Here is a 23115-nt window from a genome sequence, read left to right as displayed (position 1 = left end):
ATTAATTTTTTAATGTATTTTTGGCATTATGAGTAAGATTTTTACGCCGTGTCGCCTAGCTGTGAGTGATCCTCTTGAATGCTGCAGCATGCATGCTGGTGATTGGTCACCCTCTGCCAAACACCCCAGGGGTGGCTCGTAGAGGATGATGTAATACTTAAGTTTTGAACCGTTCAGGATGCTTATATTTGCGAGTTATTATTGATTCCATTTCGATTTTATCCGCTTTGTTTCCCGCTCATAATGTCTGCCTCGGTAGCGCAGTAGGCAGCGCGTAAGTCTCATAATCTTAAGGTCGTGAGTTCGATCCTCACCCGGGGCATATTTTATTCTCGCTCAATCAGTTGGACGATTTATTTTTCACTAATTTCAGAATGTTATCGACGCGTCGCTTGTGCGTTATCAGCTTCGATCAAATTTTCGTGGCTTTTAGCACATTTCGAAATGTCGAGCAGTACATAGGATCATGTCTCAAGTGGCAAGTTCCTTCCGCTACCCATATGCCATCAATGAAAAATCCAAGACAAGCAAGAGGTCAAATTCAAATCAACAATCGGGGGCGCACGTAAACAAATGAGTCGCCAATAGAAGCCAGATGAACTGAATGTGTCGTTTACGTAGTCTGCCACCAGGTGACTCTATTATGAGTTCAACTTGTAAAATTGTCTGAACGGAATTAGAACAATTAGAATCAATACAGTTCCGTTCGGGTAGTCCAATGAGGCTCATGGATCAAATCAGGAGAGTTAAAAGGCCAAACGTAGCAAAGTTCAAACCATTAGAGTAAAATGTAAGACAAGCAAGAGGTCAAAATAATAAAAACAGTTCGAGCACACGGAATTAAGGAAACCAACGACACAAGCAAGATAACTGAAAGTGTTGTTTCTAACTCCTACCACCAGGCGGAAATAAGAAGATGATTCTATGTAGCTTTCGTCTTCTTACTATAAGTCGGCGGCTTTTCTGCGCTTCAATTGGTTTATATAACGCGCGTAAGTTTCAAATAATGAGGAAAAACAAACGATAACGCTGAATGCGCATTTAAAAATGTTCGAAAACTTGTTCGAATGAATGCACCGTGTAAGCACCTATAAGTGGATCTTGTCCATATAAATGTACAAGAATCTGTACAGGAAACCATTCAGAAAAATGTGCAGAATCTTGTACACTTTTATGTACCGTGTAACCAGTCCTAGAGAAATTTAAGGCAAAATAAGACTGCAGAGATTTTTTCCCCGTAATCCAACCGGTGAGAATGCTACCATTGTTACGGAATAGGTCAAGCGAAAATCGAGAGTTTTTAACTGAGCACGCCGAGTATTCGTGCGAGGAAAAGTGAAACTGCTGTGAGTGAAGCGAAGAACTAACCTTGGCATGAGCTGAGATTTCTCTTAATTTCCAACTGTCAAATGCAATTTAAGTGGGGGCTGACAGATTGTACGAGTAATTATTTATTGGACTACATGCAAATTCAGAGAGATGTTTTAGGTTTACTATGGTGTAGGTAATCCAAACACAATAAAACATAAAAAGTTACTAACGAATTTCAAAAAATGCGGTCAATTTGAGAAAAATGTCTTCCTGGATTGCCAAGGTAGCATTCAGAAAGTAAAGACATTTTCAGGGTTAATATGCTGGAATTCTAACGTATTTATTAACGTATTTGTGGAAAATTTTCAGTGACTTTTATTTAAAAATGTAAAATAATGCTATAACATAAATAATTATAAACATTTTACATACCAACGGCAATGTTACTTGTACATTCTAGAACAGAAGCCCTCAATGATCAATTTTGTGCAAACTATTAGAAACGTTGAAAAAGATGACGGAAATGCATTAAGAGTTGTGGATATAGATGTGAACTAATCCTCTCCCTAGCATCTTTGAGTCGACTGATAGGATATTTTGTATGCATTGATATGATCCTGTATACAGATTTCGAAATATCCCAAAAGCTACGAAACTTCCATTGATGGTGATAACGTCGAAGCGACTCGACTAACATCCTGATAGAAGTGAAATAGAACGTCCATGTAGTCTGTCAGGATATTTTGAATACATTCAGTTTAATTAATCACATGTACATTTAGTTTTATCATAATTATATCCAATTCCAACCCCACTTTTCACTATGAAAACTTTTATTTAAATATTATTTTTTCCTTAATTTATTTTCAAAGAATTCTCAGTTATTCCTTCGATATTTGAACGTCACTTAGGTCACGTCCGATAAAATACACATGCAATCCAGAATATGTTGACAACCACACATTAAACTCAACCGTTTCCATCTTTCACCGGCAACAGGAAGCCAATCAATACCTCCGGTCGGGACATTTACACTACATGTAGAAAACGACTCTTCTCGTGTAGATACCAGAATAAAACTAGAGAAATGGCCACTAATCAATCTGCTCATAGCAAATATCTTCCAAGAAGAATGTCAAATTATTAAAGGAGAATATCATTCTCAAGTACATAAAGCAATCATCGGCTCATTACATACATGTTTCACAAAATATAATCAGGGAAAGAGGTAATAGGCCCTCCCATTGAGTGTAGATTAACATCATCATCATTAGTCAACAATCCTAAGATTGGTTTGACGCAGCTCTCCATTTCTCTCTCCTATCCGCTAATCTTTTCATAGCTACATATTTCTTCTCTTTTACATCCTTTATAACTTGTCCTATATAACCCATTCGGGGCCGTCCCTTGCCCTTTTTCCCTTCCACTTGTCCTTCAACGATTGTCTTCATCAGCGTGCCTCAAAATGTGGCCAACTAAGTTGTCGCTTCTTCTGCTTAATGTTTTTAGGAGGCTTCTCTTTTCTCCCACTCTTCTTAGCACTTTCTCGTTACTCACACGGTCAATCCATTTTATCTTCATCATTCTTCGGTAGCACCACATTTCGAATGCTTCCACTCTTGACTTCTCTGCTCCTGTCAACGTCCAAGCCTCGCTTCCATAGAGAAACATACTCCATATGTAGCATCTGATGAATTGTGATTGTGAATGTAGATTAACATTTTGTCCAAATTACTGGCACAACTATCAAAGAAATTAGTGAGCGTCTCCTCACATCAAATCCTAAAATTAATCTAATACATGTATAGGTAATCATTACACAGCTCGGAAAATTAAACTATACATATTCCACTACGCAGCACACATGTTATTCCCCGTATAACGAAAAATTAGAACTCCCACTCCCCCAAAATCCCTGGGGGTTTAAGCAATGCATTTGCTTCGGTTCAGCGGCACCAACATTTGTTTCTTAAAATTACTTTCACTCAAACCAGAGGACTGGAATGTCAATATATGATCGCTGAATACATGAAGTTTATAAATATTTCGATTTATTTTTACGATCTCTTTGAAATCGCCTGGATATCACGTTTTAAGCTGAAAGTTCTGTTTTTATTTCGGAACCATCAACAAAATATTTTCTTGCCAACCAGGGACTAAAACGATGATAAATAGTGATTAAATTTAATGATCTGTAGTTGGTGAATGGTTGGTTTGTGTTTAAAATATAATGATATCATTTAAATTCCAACTTAATAGAGTGCAGGACTTTAATACCAATTAATCCTCTGATTAGCGCCTCAACACATGTAAACTAAGGTAAAGAAGTACACATGGGCGAGAAAATACCTGTCTGCCTCCTTTAGTTCTATCTGTAGGTGCTGAAAGAAGAAGCATTAGGACTTGAGTTGCAGTAGATCAAAAGGTGGGTCCCTTATCGGGCATATACTTTCTCTCTTATCGCCCATTCTATGCCACGAACAGCTGTTTACACAACTTCCTCGTTGTTGGCACTCCTGCTTTTCCACACCACCCCTCCTTTCCCCTTCCAGTTTCCTCTCTTTCTCCCCGCTCAAAGTCATCCTACACCACTCTGCCCCTCCATCCATTATTGCCGCTCACCTAAGTCCCCCTCACACCCTCATCCTAACGCTACCAAACCAACTCTACCGAGTTGGACTTCTCGATTCATTTCACTCAATCGACTCACGCGATTCGACTCTTTCCGACGAATCTTTCCTTCAAACTGTTCAAAATGAACCAAGAGTCCACATGCGAGCCAATAATGCCTAGCAACGCCAACCCGTAAGGGCAAAATTTGACTTTCTCCATTGTTGCATGTTGGTAGTGCAAAAGAAGATCGAAATAATTTATACTGGCTACCCGTCCGGGTAATCAGTAATCACTACCGTAGAACGGGGTGAAAAGAAACATTGGGGTGAATAGAAACGAAACTTCTTTATTCTTCGAATCTATTTCCTACATAACTATGGGTAAATAGCGGCAACTATTATTTTTTTTTAGATTGGTACACTTTTGGCTGAAAGTGAAATAACGGTTTGTTTGGTTGGCAGCACTGGTTCCTGTTTGTTTGTCATGTTGAATTTTACCACGTGATTCTTGTTTTTTTTATCCACTTTGAACTTTCCAGGTAAGTCAGAATACGTTGTGTTCTTAATAGTAAATAGCTGTAAAAAACATAGTTTAATTATTCATATAACAGATTCAGGCTTATTTTAAGCTTTAACTTTAACAATGTTATTTCAAAAATTATTCATATTTCTTAGGTTAGGTTTTCAGAATTTATGGGGTGAATAGAAACAAATCATTTTTAGTGTTTTATTCACCCCGCAAGAAAAATTTTTCAAAGATGCCCGGTCTGATCTCACAATTTATTTATCATAATTTAATCTAGTTAAATACGGTAATTGTCTGCCTATTCAATTTGTTTACTTACAGTTATGTAACTTCTTTTGTTTATGTACTGAATTAAATCATTATGTTGAGAAATAAATTTGTATTTATCCATTACAAATTAAAAATACCATATTTAACTGTATCCATTCACCCCCGATTCGTTTCAATAGAAAAAACATGAAATTGAAGTACTGTTTCTATTCACCCCCATTTGCGGGGTGAATAGAAACACTATGTTTTAATTTTTTTTTCTTTAAAATCAAATAAAATTTAAAAATTAAATACTACAAACAAATAGGTGTAACAGAGACCTGTGTTTAGGCAAAAAATTGTTTATATGGAACAACTACAAATATGCAAAATTTCAAACCAAAGTTGAAAATTGTTTCTATTCACCCCGTTTTACTGGTATCCTAGAAGAACGACCACCAGCGAAATAAATAATTTCAAACTGAATAATTGAAACGATCCAAAACAATACAACGAGAAATAAAACAAAGGAAAACGGCACATAGAATTGCTGAATGTTACGTCGATTGTGAGTCATGAGATACACAATCAACGCAAACTTTAAAGATGAAATTTTGAAGGTGAATTGCCGAGATAAAATTGTGAAAGTGTTACTGAAGTAATTTTCAAAATTTCACCTCGATTAATTATTTCTAAATTTTCCTGAAATATTTAAAAACTAATTATTATGGTCTTCTTCGTGCTACATCACGTTTTTAATTCACCTACTGTTATCATTTTAAACGATTTTTATGTTTAACTTACGTCGCGTAGGGACCTTTGCATGGCATATTATACCAGGCACCACCTTTTCTGGGTGATAATCTTCTCTTCATGCGGCGATTCTTGATGAACCATTTTATTCGTTTAGAACAATTCACTACGAATAGAACCCCGTTCACGATAACTTGACTCACTTGGCGTAAAACGGGAATTGAAACGCTAATATAAGCTTCTGCTCATTGAAAACAACTTGACTTATAATGAAACTAACTCGACTTACAATTATAAGTTAAGAATAGTTATAAGTTATAATAATTATAAGTTAAGAAAGAAAAACAATTTCGGAGAAAATGTATCGAAGTCATAAAAAATAAAAGCAAAAATTTAGTCGACGGTCCTATACACCATCGGAAGTCGTATACCACAATTAAACCAAATGGATGTTTTTGATGTGCGTTGTTGATGTTGAAAAACCCGTTGTAAAGGCCGCAATGTGCTGTTTACGGGGAAATGGGAAATAAATAAATAATAAAAATAATGCTCAGTCAGAGCTGTGATTGGGGAATTTTAAAACACAGCTACATCTACAAGATACCGTGCAAGCCACCACCAGGGTGAGTGGCACGTGGTCCAGGCCATAATAATCCAATGAAGTTGCGAACGGGTCATTAAGTGATTCATACAATTCATTCGGTTCATGGCAATGAATCGCTAATGCATTGAACGGTTCTCTCATGACCGGCACATCACTCTCCCCTTCCGGAAAGACGGAAGGGGGGGGGGGTAGAGAAAGGTAAACGGGGAGGGGGGAGCGAAGGGGGTTGAACCAGAGCCTTTCCGCATGACCCACTTCGGGGCGCGCCTCCCCTGTGTTGCTAGGTGGCCGGCAATGTCACGGCTTCTCTCTCGGGCCGCCCCAGCAGAGCGGGAAGGGGAGGAGGAGAAGGGACCCGCTTCCCCCCGCCCCCGTACTTCCACTTCCCTCTCCAACAATACCACGGAGAGAGAGTGTTCCTATCTGTCCAAAACACCTTCAGTATGGACGACCACACGACAATGCACACGGCAATCGAAACGATGACAACGACAAAAATCAATAGCTCCGTTCAACAAGCCTGATTTTATTGACCTAGCACAAGCTCCTCAGTATGGTATCAGGTGCAAGAGATGATGATGCCAAGCCTAGCAAGCCGTTCTATGAGCAGTCATATTGAAAATGGAAGTGCATGATGGTTTTCTATCGCGCGATATTACGAATGTCAAAACAGAGTTAAGAACAGGAGAGAATATAAGGTTGAGCAGACACCCCTCCCTGCCCCTCTCTTCGATCCATCATAGAACTTCCTAGCCACCTCCCAGTGCAATTGTTCTTCTTTCTATTAAGTTCAAATTTATTTTGAAAGCAAAATATCATGGATATAGTTTTAAATTAGTTGCCCTAACATTGGATGAATCTTGCCCCTTCCTTCCTCCAGAATAAATAGGTACAGCGATAATTTAAAGACCACGTAGACACCGGGGGGAGATTTCTCTACATAATGAGTATCAGTATTAGTGGAGCCACGATTGACTCACGATGGAGAATATTGATTTCCCGAGGCCATATCCACCTCTGTAACTCATGTACATAAATTCGATTGACCGTAAAAATGGATTAAATCGGTCAACAGGGAATTTATGGGTCGATTGAAGAAAATGGAGATGGTGAGCGAGACTTATCCCATAGGTAGCAAACTGTGTTTGCACGAAAACGGCCATTTTCACGAAAAACATTGTGTTGTCAGGAAAAAGGAACGTGGAGTCTATCGTGATAACTTGAATGTTATGAGAAATTACTGATAAATAAGCGGCGCGACCGGAGTTTAAGCCCCTTATTCGCCAATTGGCGTATTGGCGGCGGTTTCTAGAACTATTTTTCCCGCGCGCTATGGTTACAAAAATTTTATCAACAAACCAACCAATGGTCACAAAAATTTTATCAACAAATCATAAATTTTATCAAATTTTATTTGTTATTAAAGCAAAAACCAACCCAACCCAAACCAACCCAACCCAAACCAAAAAATAGTTCTAGAAACCGCCGCCAATACGCCAAGGGGCTTAAACTCCGGTTCGCCCAAATAAACAAAAGGAAATTGTAAAAAAATTCAAAATGTTTCGATTAAAATACAGTCTAACGTGATGGTGGTGCTGATGAAGGAAATGGCCCGCCTACCATGATTATGAGATATTCACACGCCAGTGGCCAAGTATGGAACGTGCTCTATCCTCACCAGAAGTCACTCATTGTCAGCGCCGACGGACGTTGTAAGTATATGTACTGGAGGGGGCACCACTGGTTACTAGCGCTGAGTGCAGTGTGGCAGGAATGGGAGTGCTTGGGTAGGATAGCCACGCCTACTTTGACCAAAACATTGATAATCCCATAAGAGATAATGCTAACGTTCTATTTGGTGAAATATTCGGTCATGATCGTTGTTACGTAAAAATAAACTATCGCAAACGAACACAGCAAACCTTTTTTCTATTTCTACATCTACATCTACATGATACCCTGCGAACCACCACTAGGGTGTTTGGCAGGGGGTAATCAATCACCAGCTACAATTGGATTCCCACATGGTCACTACACGGTCCAAAAAAACGTCACGCATACTAACAAATTACACAACCACATACTATTAGAAATAATAATAAAATTCATAAACGTGCATTACGTTTTATTTAAGTTAATAGGCTATGCCACAAGTCATCTAACAATCTGTATTCTATTTATGAGTTCTAACGCTGCCGTTATAATCTCTTACTGATCGTGGAATAACAGATTTTATGATTCTGTCTGTTCTACAAGCTATCTCTCTTATTTTATTTATATCATCTGATCTTCCGTAGTATGTTGGCATCCGTAAGATATGGCTAACTTCGTTAGAAAATACACTGCTCTAGAATTTATCTAAAAGGTTCAGTCTATTTTTGAATCTACGGTCTGACAGATATTCCCATTTATGGGAGGGCTTCGTAAAAATATGCCTCGAATATCTTTTCCCAAGGATAAATTATTAAAAATCACCACGGTTCCGCTGTGCAACTAGCTTAGCCGAAAATAACATTTTACACGTGTAAAATATCCATTCCCCCGCACTTCTACTGGTAATTAATAAGATTACAGCCAATGTAAATCTTACGATAGCGGACCGGTCGCAATAATAGTGTGTTCACGACGATATATTATCACCATGATATGACTATATGGACAGCTTAACATGCACAATAGTATGACGAACGATCAGATAACGCCGACGACAATCAAGAGTAATTGTTGCATTTTCATTTTATAAATCAGAGGCGACATAATTAAGTGCATAAGCGATGTAAAGAAGAGAATACTTGATTATGTACGTAGACTGTTTGAGACTAATTGTAAGTCCGAAAATTGTCAAACCAAGATGGCGGAATTCTGACCACGCATAAAACTCGAATAAAGCGCCTCCAGATATATACAACCTCCTTGATCCTCACATATCTAAAACAGCTTATGAGTTGAACCCAAGGTGCGTATAATAGGCCTATTATACGCACCTTGGGTTGAACCACAGAGTGAGTGATTGAATCAGTTGTTTCGTTCTTACGTTCTGGATGGATGAATTTTCGAAAGCGGACGGGGAATGCATTGAGTAAAATATTAAAAATAGGGAAATACAGAGATCGTAAATTACTGGAGCCATTAGGGGGGTTAGAAATGTCACGCACACATGTAGGTTCTCGTGTCACCGCATTAATTAAGCGAGGATCACCATCAGTAACCGAGTGCACGTGTAAAAGGAGCAGAGACAAGGACAATAAGAACAGAAAAGGCTAGGGGGTAGTCATCATCATGACTGATATCCATGTCACGGGCAGCGGGCGTTCGCTGTCGCCGTGGGGACAGCGAACGCAAGTGACGCAACAGTACCATCCACACGTCGTCGTTCCATCGTTCGACTAAGAAACGTTACGAGAAAAATAGTTCAAAGGTAAGTTTTCATGATGCCATTAGAAATTGAGAAATTGGTAGGAGATCGCCAATTTACAGACGATACGTGTAATTGTCATTACTGACTTTATATAGTTTCCAAGTAGGCTTCCGCGGAGATTATGATGAATTCTGCTGGTTTTTCCGGGTATTCTTCCGCGTTTATCCATTTGTAGGACAAATGGATAAACGCGGAAGAATACCCGGAAAAACCAGCAGAATTCACTGACTTTATATTAATGAAATTAAACATTATAGCCTTCAAACTGTCATTGTCTCGGTTTTTCCGAGTAAACTCTACGCCCAAATCTTATCAACACATGGTAGTTTAACGTAATCATTTTTCCGGGAATGTCGTCAAAAAGATGGAGTTGTGCGTAATTATTGAAACCTCAAAGAATCCTATCATTTTGAATGAGTGGAACCTGAAAAAAAACTGTAAACGAACGTTCTTCAACGCCTAACCACAAATTAAAGGACAAATATAGTTCATGAGTATGAGTCTAGGCTATTGATAATGCAGATAATCGTCAATATTAAGAATGATACGATAAAATCAACCAAAACTTACCAAGGGTATGTTAATTCCACTCAATACCTCAGTATCGAAAAATATTTCCAGGTCCGACAGAATCGATAAAAAAAGAGATATTTTGAAATGGGAAGTGCCAAGGTGTAGGATTTAATTTAGGTGTAGGATTTAATTTTTCTCACGTTGCCACAGAGGCCTCAGTCGCTCCCACCGAAATAATTTCCCGGCTACAAGCGATGAAAAAATGTGGAACCAAAAGAGCGAAGATAGAATTTATTTAAAATGACCAATTTTTAATTTTCTTCGAAACATATGTTGCAAATAGCAGAACAAAAACCTTGCAAAGGTGCGAAAATTATTAAAATCGTATTTAATCTGTAGCACGGAGTTTCTGCAAGTTATCAACCATTTTCTAACATTTAGTAATATTAATTGATGAAATTTTAGATTTCAAAAGTATTTTTTCATCTAAATTCCAGTCTTGCCGGTTGAATAATGTCATTGCGGCTGAGTAAAAAAAAGTCAGCTATTTTTAATCGATTAAATCGCATTTTTATAATCCCGATTATTCACCGCTATAGTTATTGCGACATTATATTTTTAACCCAGAGTTAAAAGTGCATATAACTGTTAACAAAAATGTGCATTAATAACGCTAATAATGAAAAATAACATAGTACACTATATTAACTTAAACCATCAAAAAGGCTGCCAACGAACCTACAAAATGTCAGACAGCTATTGATAACCAAAAAATGGTCTAGATATGATGCAATCACTATTTATTTAGTCTCATGGTAAAATAAAAATGAAATTCAATCCTATAAAAAAACCTTTTTCCCGCATTTGAATACCACACCAACATGCAGCGATAGAGTAACTAACAGGGGTTTTCAACCAGGAGATTATTAGCAGCCCATACAGCAATAAAAATGAAATAATGAAACACAAACCAACTCAACAGAAGATCTACATATAAATATGGAATAATTGCACCTTAAATATGCACTGAAAAAAATTTGCCGAAACCCGGGATTGAACCAGGGACCTTTAGATCTTCAGTCTAACGCTCTCCCAACTGAGCTATTTCGGCCGATGTACAAGTTGGCAACTTCACACGAGGTTGACCGTGGGTGACAAATGTAACCATTTATCCTTGAGTGACTGCAAAAGGTTTCTCCACTGGTACCCTGTAATGTCTAGTGACATAATGCAAGACCGATACTAGCTTTGATCACGCTCATGCTCATCAACTTTGTGGTGCTTTGAATATGTACGTGTATGTTCCTATGTATGTTGCTTTGATGTTATAAAATGAACAAGGTTGTTGATTACGCACCATTATATGATAAAAATCGTCGTTTAATTTGCTTCCTAATGATGCAAAATACTACAATTAGGACAACGGGGCTACATTTAACGAATTCTTACATTGGCATGGTCATTCATTCGTCTAACATAAAGTTGTTGCTATTACACTGTACATTTCATAACGGGACATTCATTACAGAAGGTAATCTCACACATCGCATAACCAGATATAGAGTCAGTTTTTGGTCGAAGTCGAAAATATAATGCGACAGCATAAGAAAGCGACACAAATCCATTCATGGCCTCCTTCGAGTCCATTATCCGTGAATATCAAGTATAAAAACAGGTTTCTCAAAAATCCTTCCATTTATTTAAAGGGCATACCTACTTTAAAATATCATAAAAATCTCTAATGCCATTAAAAATTAAACCTTAATACTTGGCACTGCAGTACTGCAATACTTGCCAAACAATACTCGAAAACCCGATAAGGCAAGAATATAAAAGAAAAATCTGAAGCTGCAAAATGCATGACAGCGTCCATAGGTACAATATTATTAAGGAATGTAAATTTCCTCGTCCAACTGGATATCAGTACCATAATCTGAAAGCAAAAATCAGGAGAGAAAAAAAAATTATTGGTAAGGAAAACGTCATACAGAACAGAATTCAAATAGTTCTCCATTTCGCTGTGGTGGCAGCACTATTCAAGACGGACGATCACGGTGTTGCGCCAGTGGCGGCGGATAATTTGTTTTGAAATAAGTAGACGAACTAAGAACAACCTGGAAATTATGATTCTATAAGAGTGCTTTGCCTGAAATTCTACGGTGAGAACATAATTCACATCGATCTAATCCACAGGCGTGCGAATATCACACATTCAGGGTAGCAGAGCCTGTTCCTTTCCCTGGACCGCCTCGCAGGACATTCTTTCGGGGTGTCCGAAGGCTTCACGCGGAATTTGATTCCGGGACCAATCTATCAACAGCAATCTATACCAGCTCACAACGCTCCCAATACATGAAATCTTATATCTCAATAGATCTATTTATCAATTTGCCCAGACTGGATGGATCCACATTCGCTAACGTCTCCAACTTGGTTCCTTGGGGTGAGGGCAGCCTAGACCATGCGACAAGGGCATACCCAGAATCAAAAATAGGGAGGGTTAAGCAGTGGTCCTTCAAGTTGAAACATAGAAAAGGTTATGAAACCAAAATTTCAATAACAATTATAACAGCGCTTTATTAGCTTAATAATTATTTACTCGGAAAATATTTTATTTTAATTACATTATTTATACTAATATCACTTTTCTTGAATTTAAAGAAAATTTGTTCAAATATATCGTTTTGCCTCTAGAGGGGGGCAGCTGCCCCCTCCTAGCCCCCGCTGGATACGCCCATGCCATGCGAGCAGTAGCTTCAAATTGCTGACCCGTTAGAGAATAAATGTACGCTGGGAACGTTAAATCAAACATCGTGCAACCACAATAATTAATTGGTAAAATAGTTGCGTTAAATTTATACTGGGTACAATCATATAAAGCAATTAAGTACTCGCTGCGTCCGCATAAACTACCAAACAATGAGTGAAAAGTGCTTCAGACAATCAAAAATTCTCCTGTACACCGCAGCAAAGACAGAAATATTATGGATGAGTCAAATTAGATTGGTTTCAGGTAACAGATACTTTCTAATGGGGTAAAAACAGGAACCTGAAACTCAGTATCATGAGTAATTGCAATTTAAGTGCATATGAAAAATAAAATACCACTCACCGTCAAATTTAAGCGAATGCCTGAATTCGCAACCATAAATGCGGCGCTCATAAAGATGAAGTCCCGATAAATTTGGCGAAAAATAGTTTAAAAAATTTTAGTCATGGCGGCCCAAGAGGTAGTCAAACTTCCATGCTATCAAGTATCACTTAACGCACACCTTACAATAACGGCTTCACAGCTTAACCCAAACATTTACGAGGTTTCCGGAATTCCAAATACTCGCATCAACCTACGAAATCACGATGTTCGAACATTTTCACCGGTTTGAAAGCAAAATCATTACCGAACAACGGACAGCAGTACACCACTTCGCACTTTCGAAAATGTTACTAACTCCTGAGTCATTTTAAGTTTAGTAGAATTACATTCAACTTCGGGTACATAATTTATGCAACTTGAATTTTTTATGTATAAAAACAAAAAAGTTTTCTCCTCTTTATTTTAAAAACACTTTCCCAATAATTTCACTTTGGAGGCGTATCTGCCAAAACTTGACTAACAAGTGCTCCTATCTGCTGTGCAAACAGGATGACTGATTCAAACAATAGCAAATCCCGTGAAATAAATCACCGCAAAATATTTTCTCTATACAATGATAAATACTGATTAATACCTAGACCATTGCCTTTATTTAAAAGTAAACTCAAAGTTGAGCCGGAAAAGGTGTCTGCCTTCCAATAATTCTCACCGCTCTCCACCAATAAATTCTATCAATCAATCCGTTTGCTCCATTGTGGATATAGATACCCAAGTACCATTAGTGCAATTTAAGATATAACTGAACCAGTCATCGCAAAATAAATTCGAGTGACATGGTAAAATATTTTCTCATACGATTCAGATTTGGTGACCAATATCTTGATAGGCCTTTCTTTGTTGCATGCAATTAATTCCCCGTGCCAGTTAATACCCGTTTAGTGAGTGAATGCCTTGGATATGTATCACGCGGAAAAAAATTTCACTTTTGTTCGCTTTTTGAAAGTATGACTGACATCTGTAGTTCGTGCGATTAGGTGATTAAGCTTCGTGATACGTACTGTTTTTTTACGTGCGATGTACAATCACACCTACAAGTCATTCACAAGTATTAATTAAGTGCAAGTATCATTCAAATAGTTTATAATTCTAAGTTCAAGAACTTACATCCCGTTAATAACTTCCTAACTTCTCGGTTGTTTAATCTATTTACTTGGGCCTAGTTACCATTCAGGCCGGATTTTCTTTCCTATTGGCTAACCAGGCTTCAGTCTATGGTCTCAAGAGGAGCCTATATTCACTTGGCATTCTTAACTATTTTTTTATTGTCCGTACCACATTTTTCATTTAAGTTATCGTACCAATCGCAGCATTCATTTAACTTGTTAATGCTTATCACAGCAATGATGTACTTCATATTTTCTCTCATGTAATTCACAAACTTAAAAATGTGAGACAAACGGTCTTCATAAGTGGAATAGCAAAGGCCTCTTCAATCCAGCCCAGCTAAAATGAAAGGTGGTCATCGGACTTAGGTGCCTTTGTGTGGTCAGCACATTAACGTCTCTCCCGATATTTGTGAATACCTATCAACTACTGCATAATTTCACATGACATTTGTTCAGCACTTGTGAAGAATTCACGCAGAATCATGTGCCTCCCCTGCTTTCTTCTGTAATAGAAGTCCAGTATTGCAACTTGTTGCAAACCCTTACTCAATGCCATCAGAAGTTTCCTGTCTCCACTCTAGTACTCCTTGTCTGCCACCGTGGTTGAATTGTAGTTTTTTATTTCTGTTGGGGGCCAGAAATTGAAAATATGAAAAAATTGTATAAACATGTTTCAAAATTTTATACAATCTTATACATTGCCATGGCAATTGTATAAAATTTTGAAACGGGTTTATACAATTTTTTCATAGGGGTGCTGCCGGTGTTTGAAGACTATGGAATAAGGGGTCCAGTGAAATAAGGGCCCTTTCCAAGAGAATTTGCTTAGATCAGCCTCAAGGAACAGAATTTAATGTACTATCCAAGAAAAAAAAACACAACGATGTTTTTAATTTATTCAAGCACATGTGAAGTATTTTTACTGCAAAGGTTTTGAACATTTTAGGACAAATCGCCAGTTTAATTGGGGGCCAGGCTCACACTTACCTACTCTGCCCATGTCTGCTAAGTACACCTTTTTCACTGCATTCACATACCAAATACCTCATGGATAGCCTTGCATAGGTATTAAAAAAAAAAAAACATCTGAAAGCTCTGGGATAACTTCAATAAATGTAAAGAATTCCGCGCAAATAAATTTATAATACCGATCCAATGGAAGGAATCATTTCAATAAAATTATTTGTATCCCTCAAAGGAAATAAATTGCCTCTCAAAAGTGACTGCATTTCTGCTAAGAGTTCCATTCCAATATGTTTGAGCCGTGTGATAAGGATCTCCCAAATAAAATCTTAACTTCATTGACATTATGATCAACAGATCCACATAAATATTGAGATTGAGTGAAATAGTAAGTTTTGTAATACTTCATTAGGCACTCAATTTCCAATTACAATTGAACACAACCATTAATTAATCAAAAAATTTCATTTTACTTAATAGACAATTAGTAGTATAATACTCAATCCAACATAAATGATCTATGGAGAACTTTATATATCAAATACTTACCCAGCAATTAAAGATTGCAGTACGTATCTTAATGCTTAGCTGGCATGTCACACTATTTCTTTCCCTAGAATTCTTTCAGTACACATGGTCATTTAGCATGATAGGGCAGGAAAATAACACAGGAGAACAATAATACTCACAAGTAATTGTACACTTAAAACCTTTAATAGTTTTTTGATCTCATACAGTACATCAGATATTAACTGAATTGCAGGGCAAGGTTACATGTAGGATCAGAGAATAAGTACACATTTTCTATTTTTTCATTTTAATTACAGATAATCACTCCCATATACAGTATAATCCCAAAATTTATCACATGTAACTAAAAATTCACTGCCTTCATACATTCATTAATGAAAATCACTCGCATATGAAAAAGTATGGTCCAAGAATTATCTCTCTTTGACGATGTTAACATAATGTTCATGTATCCAATTGATAAGCTCCTGGCTAACCGTAACTTCAGGTAGTAACACAAGAGTAAATAACCGAAACAATTAAATCATCACAAAATCTTTGAGTTGAACCACTAAGTAGACCAGCCACTGGATGCTAAAAATATGACCTTGCATAATTAAACTTAAACGCATTACTATTTGTCAGCCATCTCATTCTAAACAAAACAGTTTCAAATAGCATGGCTGACACAACAAACATCCTTCTGGCTACTGCTAAAGTAATACCTCCTAGTGAACTTTAAACATCAGGATGTCAAAAAAATCTATCCAGAAAACAATCTAATTTAGCCATCCTAAAAACCTCCTAATTCATCACTTGACATCTCAACGTAATGTAATCCAATCGGTATCTCCCCGCTCGTATGAACTTTAATAGACAACAAAGCCATCAGCTCTGCATTAGCCATATGTACTGAGATATTCTGAATGAGCTGATTTGGCCATCCTAAAAACCTCCTAATTCATCACTTGACATCTCAACGTAATGTAATCCAATCGGTATCTCCCCACTCATATGAACTTCAATAGACAACAAAGCCATCAGCTCTGCTTTAGCCATATGTACTGAGATATTCTGAATAATCTGATTTGGCCATCCTAATAACCTCCTAATTCATCACTTGACATCTCAACGTAATGTAATCCAATCGGTATCTCCCCGCTCATATGAACTTCAAATGACAACAAAGCCATCAGCTCTGCTTTAGCCAAATGTACTGAGATATTCTGAATGATCTGATTTAGCCTTCCTAAAACCCTCCTAATTCATCACTTGACATCTCAACATAATGTAATCCAATCGGTATCTCCCCGCTCATATGAACTTCAAATGACAACAAAGCCATCAGCTCTGCTTTAGCCAAATGTACTGAGATATTCTGAATGATCTGATTTAGCCTTCCTAAAACCCTCCTAATTCATCACTTGACATCTCAACATAATGTAATCCAATCGGTATCTCCCCGCTCATATGAACTTCAAATGGCAACAAAGCCATCAGCTCTGCTTTAGCCAAATGTACTGAGATATTCTGAATGATCTGATTTAGCCTTCCTAAAACCCTCCTAATTCATCACTTGACATCTCAACGTAATGTAATCCAATCGGTATCTCCCCGCTCATATGAACTTCAGATGACAACAAAGATTTTAGTTCTGGTTGAGCCAAATGTACTGGGATATTCTGACCTATGATGTAGTAAGTCTCCAAATACAACCCTACATATTCCATCACAGGTACTTCTCACTGCATTACACTCCAGCAACCAACTCATCTTTTCATTTAACCTGAAGTGTTTCAAAACTTTCATAAATACTAATTGAGCTACAACACTCTTTTCACCAGCTGGACAAGGTATTGTCAGCCTGCATACCATTAATAATAGAAGAATGCAATCAAAAGACAATAGTAATGCTTTTTGGAGCTTCAAGTATTCTAGCACTACAAATGAATTGAGCAAATGGTGGAATCCAATGGTACACCTGTAACACAAAAAAGAACAAAGCATGACATCAAAGCAAATGACAGCATGAAAACAAGGATAAAAGTCATTGATAATTTCTAAATAACCTGGAGTAACAAGAAATACAATTATTTATACCCATAATCAATTGAAATCTAGATGTTCTTCAAGTTCTACATCAAACTGATGGATTTTGTGACCACTTGTAGTATAAAACTGCACATATTTATTTCATATTTGAGACTGACCTTAATATGGCAATAATTGAGAAGCTTCAGTGAACGGTTATAAAATCAGTGCAATAGCTTCTGTAATGAGGTTTATATGTCACACTTGGTTTCACAGGTCAACTTCAACTAACATTTCCGAGACTACTACACAAAATCTCTCCCCTTGGAAATGGCAAAGGATGTTGTTCTTTCACCATGATGGCAATTTATTATACATTTCTGACAAAGATTTGTGAGGACCTTCTCAGAAACTTTGTGATTTAAAAATTTACACTTTCAAATAACTGTGCAATTCGTGGGGTTGTCATACCTGCATTCCTCAAAATGAGGCCAATAGAACTTAGTATGATCACTGCCACATTATTAATAAATCTCTAAATTTCTTACTTCTAACTCATATACAGATTTATTGAAATTAATTATAACTGAAATATTAGGCAGGCATTAAATTAAATTATTTTTTCCTTAATTTTCAAAAATAGTCCAGTCAATTTGGGAATGATGCTGAGGATATGTTAAATGAAATGGCAACCCTAGGCACGCAAATCAGAAAAAATGACAAGAAATAAAAATAAACTTACATATAATGTTCCACTGGATAACTTTCATGATGGCAGGTCAGAGCCTAAAATAGAAGAGAAAAAGAGACAATGAGAAATGATGTTAAGATCATCGCTGAAAATTGACGAATTCCAAAGAACCCATTCAGTCCCATGACAACACACAAACAAGAAATATGAAAAAAGTATAAAATTGCATCATCTTTTCACTGTTCATCAGTGGATATTTGCTATCTAAATAAAATTTTCCCAGAAGATGTATTATGACTCTATGAACAGCCTTCGCACTGGGCTTAAGTTTATTTATCTGAAAATAGTTTCAATTGACTGCCTGAAAATAAATCAACATGGCAATAATTAAGAGAAACAGATTACAGTCCATAGAATTTGTTTGCCTTAGACCTTCGCACTTACGATATATAAGATCAAATAGACATGTGCAGTAGGTAAATAATGAGGAATTACAAGTATTAAGTATCTTTTCACATCGGTAATGCTCAAGCGTTACAAAAGCGGTTAGGTTGTTGTTCAAATCATACTTCACATTAAATCAAAATCAATCGGATGATTGAAGACGACGAGATGAAAAATAAATTCCGAAACTTTTTACATGTGAATGTTGAATACGTGAAACCATAACTTTCCCCAAGTATCTCTCAAGATTTTGCGCACATTCTTTAGCCAAGAAAAGAAACTAAAATAGAAATGCAGCAATAAATTTTCATCAAACAAAAAGGAATTTATTGCCCTGTAGAGTCAGTGTAATAGATTATAGAACCTATCCCCTCCGACAGCTTGCAAAGAAAAATGCATAGTAATTTACAGCTCCCCAGAAGTTGCCATTCAATACAATTCAATGCTGCAATTAAAAAATAATCAAGTGAATTTCAGTCTGCTTTCAAAGTAATTCATCATCTGAACTGTAGGCATAAGTACTTTAAGCAGACATGACAAAGTCTAGACACAATTTATGTCTGTCCTTGCATCAAAAAAAAGTAGGTAGACTTTCTAAGACTTACTCAGCACTCCATGCAGAGTTATGCAGCTATTTCAACGTGTATTAAGAAATTTTGAGAAAGATATCAATACATTCCTCCCTCAGGATTATAAATAGGGTTGTTCACTTCATTCATAGTTTGCAGATACAGCTATCCAAATTTATAGCACGAACATAACACTAAAATTACTGCCAATAGAAACCTTACTCCTTATAAAAGATGAACAAGGTACTGAAAAGTTAATGGATGACTTGCACACTATAATATCCCACATCAATGGACCATAATACCTCAGGCAGAATGTAATAATAGGATTCTTTAATGGTATCATTCACTGTCATTGGATATTTCAGAACTTTTCATTGAAGACAAGTGTACTGAAGTCTCTCAAATGTCTTAAAGCGCTGAGTAATGACACTATCCCAAATGACAGTTCTTTCATTCTTAATTAATTTGTAGAAACAATAGGGCAGGGCTTTCTAAAATGGCTACCGGATAAGCTCACATGATTATCAAAGGAAATTTAGACCTAGTAAAAACTTATGCATTTAAAATGTCAATCTTTTAATCTTTATTCAACCTAATCAAAATAAAGATCTCATTTACTTTAGATAGTTATCAGTGTAACACCATCTCCAGTTAATTGGCAATTAATATTTTTAATAAACCATGATTTAAGCATTTATTGTGTTTGAGTAAAAATTAAATAAAATGGACGATTTCATGGGGACCATCAGGTTATGATATCATAAGATTGTGCTGTACATTGACCACAAAAGGTATTGTGATGAGAGTTGTATGTGTCCACCATCAAAATAGTAGAAATTTTTTAAGTGGCACCTTTACTACTCACAAGAAGGGATCTACACAAGCAAAATATTTTTATTCAACTGGCTCCACACAAATGAAAATTATCTTAGATGACTACTAATATTTATAAAGCTTCTCATAGGTACGAGACAGTTAATTTTTCCTTTAGTATCGCTGTTAATCAACTCATTCACTATTGAAGAGCAGATTTAAAACTACACAATTTCTAAACTGAAGTAAAGCTTCCACAACTCTTGAATTCTCAATTACTCAAAGACAATTTTATTTCGTGTCAGGACTTACTGATTTCAATAATTCATACTTCCTGCACGTAGCTTACTATACCTTCTGAAACACAGAACTAGTCTAGGTTTAATTGCATCTGGCACAAGCCAAATTTTTATTAATTAAGACTTGATTAATGTTGGCAAAAAAAAAAGAGGTGAACAACCCTATTCCTTCAATTTTAGGCAGTATGTATAATACTGTTGCCAAAATCACCAACTGAAGTCAGCATTAAGTAAACTTTTGATAATTTTGCAGCCCTACGAATAGGTTATATGTATCCCCCCACTTTTCTTCCATTTTCAGGTTAAACCATGTCAGGTCAAACAAGTCACAGATTTCATAAAAGTAATCTTCCATTTAATTACCTTTTCATGGTTCAATGGAAACATAATAGAGAAATTCATCATATACTCACCACATTCTCAGTGACTTGGACGGACAAGCAATTCGCATGTTTTAAGTGAATTTACTGTATAACAATAACGGCTTAAGACGTGGTGGAGGTTGTCACCTCATGGAGGATTTCACTGCTAATAGAGCTCCCTATACCAGATGTTCCACATAACTGGTAGTAACTCCTGGATAAGATATTTACAAAAGGCTTCTTAGTACTTAAGGCCACCCACAAATTCATGTCCCCCATGATGTAAATCACTTCAGTAATAGTCAATTAGATCTTAGGCTTTCGAAGCAACTAACACTGTCATTGAAGGCTTTTAGTCACCGCTACACTCTGCATTATATGTTTTCAATTGACATTGCAAGATGTATCAGGAATGACATCCAACAATAGCCACTTAAACTTAGAACTTAATAATGCAAAATATAGCAGATTCTCAAAGTCTGATAACTTAATCTTCCTCTATAGCCAGTAATTTTGCATATGCTCAGGAAGCTGCTCATCCTAGGCTTACAAACCACCATTCATCAAAAAAATTCAAGGTCAACTTTAAGCACAACTAGCTCATGTAGGTAAAAACCACCACTTCCTTGGACAATAAAGCAGTATGCTCTTACGTAACGACCCATTAGTATCCAGTGATAATTAATTAGCTGATAGCATTGCCTTTAGGATGCTTCTTTTCAAACCTAAACAGAGGGTGAAAGAGCTTAAAAGAAAAATCACTCTCGCCTCATGGTAATACTACTCACTGATTGAAAAGTTCAAAATTGACTGAAATCGTTATCAGTGTCTTCATCGGCAGATGATGCATATGACCTAGGCGCAAGTGGAATGGCCCGAAAGACCATACAAGGTATATGAGAACCTTATAAAGAATTGAGGAACAGGGAAGAAATGAGCCAGGTACCAGCATACTGAAAGATGTCAATAAGTTGTACGATTAAACATTCCATCCACTGCACGGCGTACGGCACTCCCGACTTCCTCATGAGTGTACATGCCACCCACATGGACATGAGGTACAATTGAACAATTGAGCTTCCTCCAAGAACGCAGCCCCTCGCACAATCAAGCTGAGCACTATGCACCTTAATAAGCCACGATTCTCTGAAAAGGAATAAGAGATAAGGGTATTCTAATGAGATAGGAGCCACAAGAAGGATCCAGTCAAATTACTCATACGACGAGGTAAATTCAATGCTGGCATAATTAATGGCTCTCACAAAAGCTTATGACAATGGGCAGAAGAATTTTCGAGAATCGTAAAGAACAGTTTTTAAAAATGCAGCAAAAGGAAGAATAGCACAAATGAGCCTCTCCTTACCTCCATTCTTTGGAGTGAACAAAGGAACCATTCTAATTACTATCATGAACCTATTTCCCATTGGTCAGAAAAGACATGTGGTAGCAATAGGTGTCAACCAAAGGGAAAAACATGGTCTCAAACACTAATATTCTTCGCCGACCTCAGTGGCAGCAGAGTAAAGTAGTTGCTTGCTATCATAGAAGTTGCAGGTTCAAATGGGTGGGTATCTCAACTCCCAGGGATTGATTTACATGTGAATATGAAAAAGTTTAATATAAGAGAGGATTTCAAAATCAAAATTTTGCCTAATGAAAAACGATAAGATTGATATTACATATTACAAGACCCATATTAATGTGGATATTTAATAATGTAAGAGTCAATTTAAAAAGTAATTATTCACACTACATAATATAATTATAAAAATGAAATTAATTCAATTGCACTCAGTAAAAATTTGATAAACATTTTTCCATTGCCTACCAACAAAATGAAAGAGGCTTCACTGAATTTTGTACAATAATTGTTTACAACAAAGAATATTTTAAAATCTACTTCCTCCAATGCTGATAGCGTCCCTTAAATGCGATTATAAAAATGTTCGTTTGTCGCACCATTACCTCAAACAAAACTTCAATTCTGCAATTTAACAAAACAAACAGCTAAATCTCAAATAGACTCAGCCCTGAACAAAAATTAGCAAAACTTAAAAGTCTGACCAAAATACTCATGATTGAAAAATGTTCTCAGAATTTATGTAGTTTCTGATGATTGCAAATTTTTAAGCTAAATAATACGAAGACTTCAAATTCTTTCAGTCTAAAGGGGCAAATATAATA

At 36.7% G+C, this 23115-nt stretch overlaps 1 protein-coding gene and 2 non-coding genes across 6 annotated transcripts in view; 1 reads left to right on the top strand and 2 right to left on the bottom strand.

The window, feature by feature from the left end:
* Positions 1 to 249: 249 nt before the first annotated feature.
* On the top strand, positions 250 to 322 carry Trnam-cau. Its single transcript has one exon. It is a non-coding gene; the product is annotated as a tRNA-Met (tRNA).
* Positions 323 to 11024: 10702 nt separating this feature from the next.
* Positions 11025 to 11097, bottom strand: Trnaf-gaa. The gene has a single exon. It is a non-coding gene; the product is annotated as a tRNA-Phe (tRNA).
* Positions 11098 to 15901: 4804 nt separating this feature from the next.
* LOC124165992 (hrp65 protein-like) overlaps positions 15902 to 23115 on the bottom strand; it is a 62626-nt gene continuing 55412 nt past the window's right edge. For all 4 annotated transcript variants that reach the window (XM_046543562.1, XM_046543563.1, XM_046543564.1 and 1 more), the window contains 2 exons: positions 18493 to 18536; positions 15902 to 17700 (listed from right to left, as the gene is read on the bottom strand). In XM_046543562.1, the coding sequence (XP_046399518.1) occupies positions 17349 to 17700; positions 18493 to 18536 (396 nt within the window). In that variant the 3' untranslated portion in view covers positions 15902 to 17348. The remainder of the gene's footprint in view (positions 17701 to 18492; positions 18537 to 23115) is intronic.

The sequence above is a fragment of the Ischnura elegans genome, chromosome 9 (assembly GCF_921293095.1).
Source record: "Ischnura elegans chromosome 9, ioIscEleg1.1, whole genome shotgun sequence".
Classification (NCBI taxonomy): Eukaryota; Metazoa; Arthropoda; class Insecta; order Odonata; family Coenagrionidae; genus Ischnura; species Ischnura elegans.
Note: the sequence above shows the minus strand (reverse complement) of the source record. Positions and strands in the feature narration are given on the sequence as shown.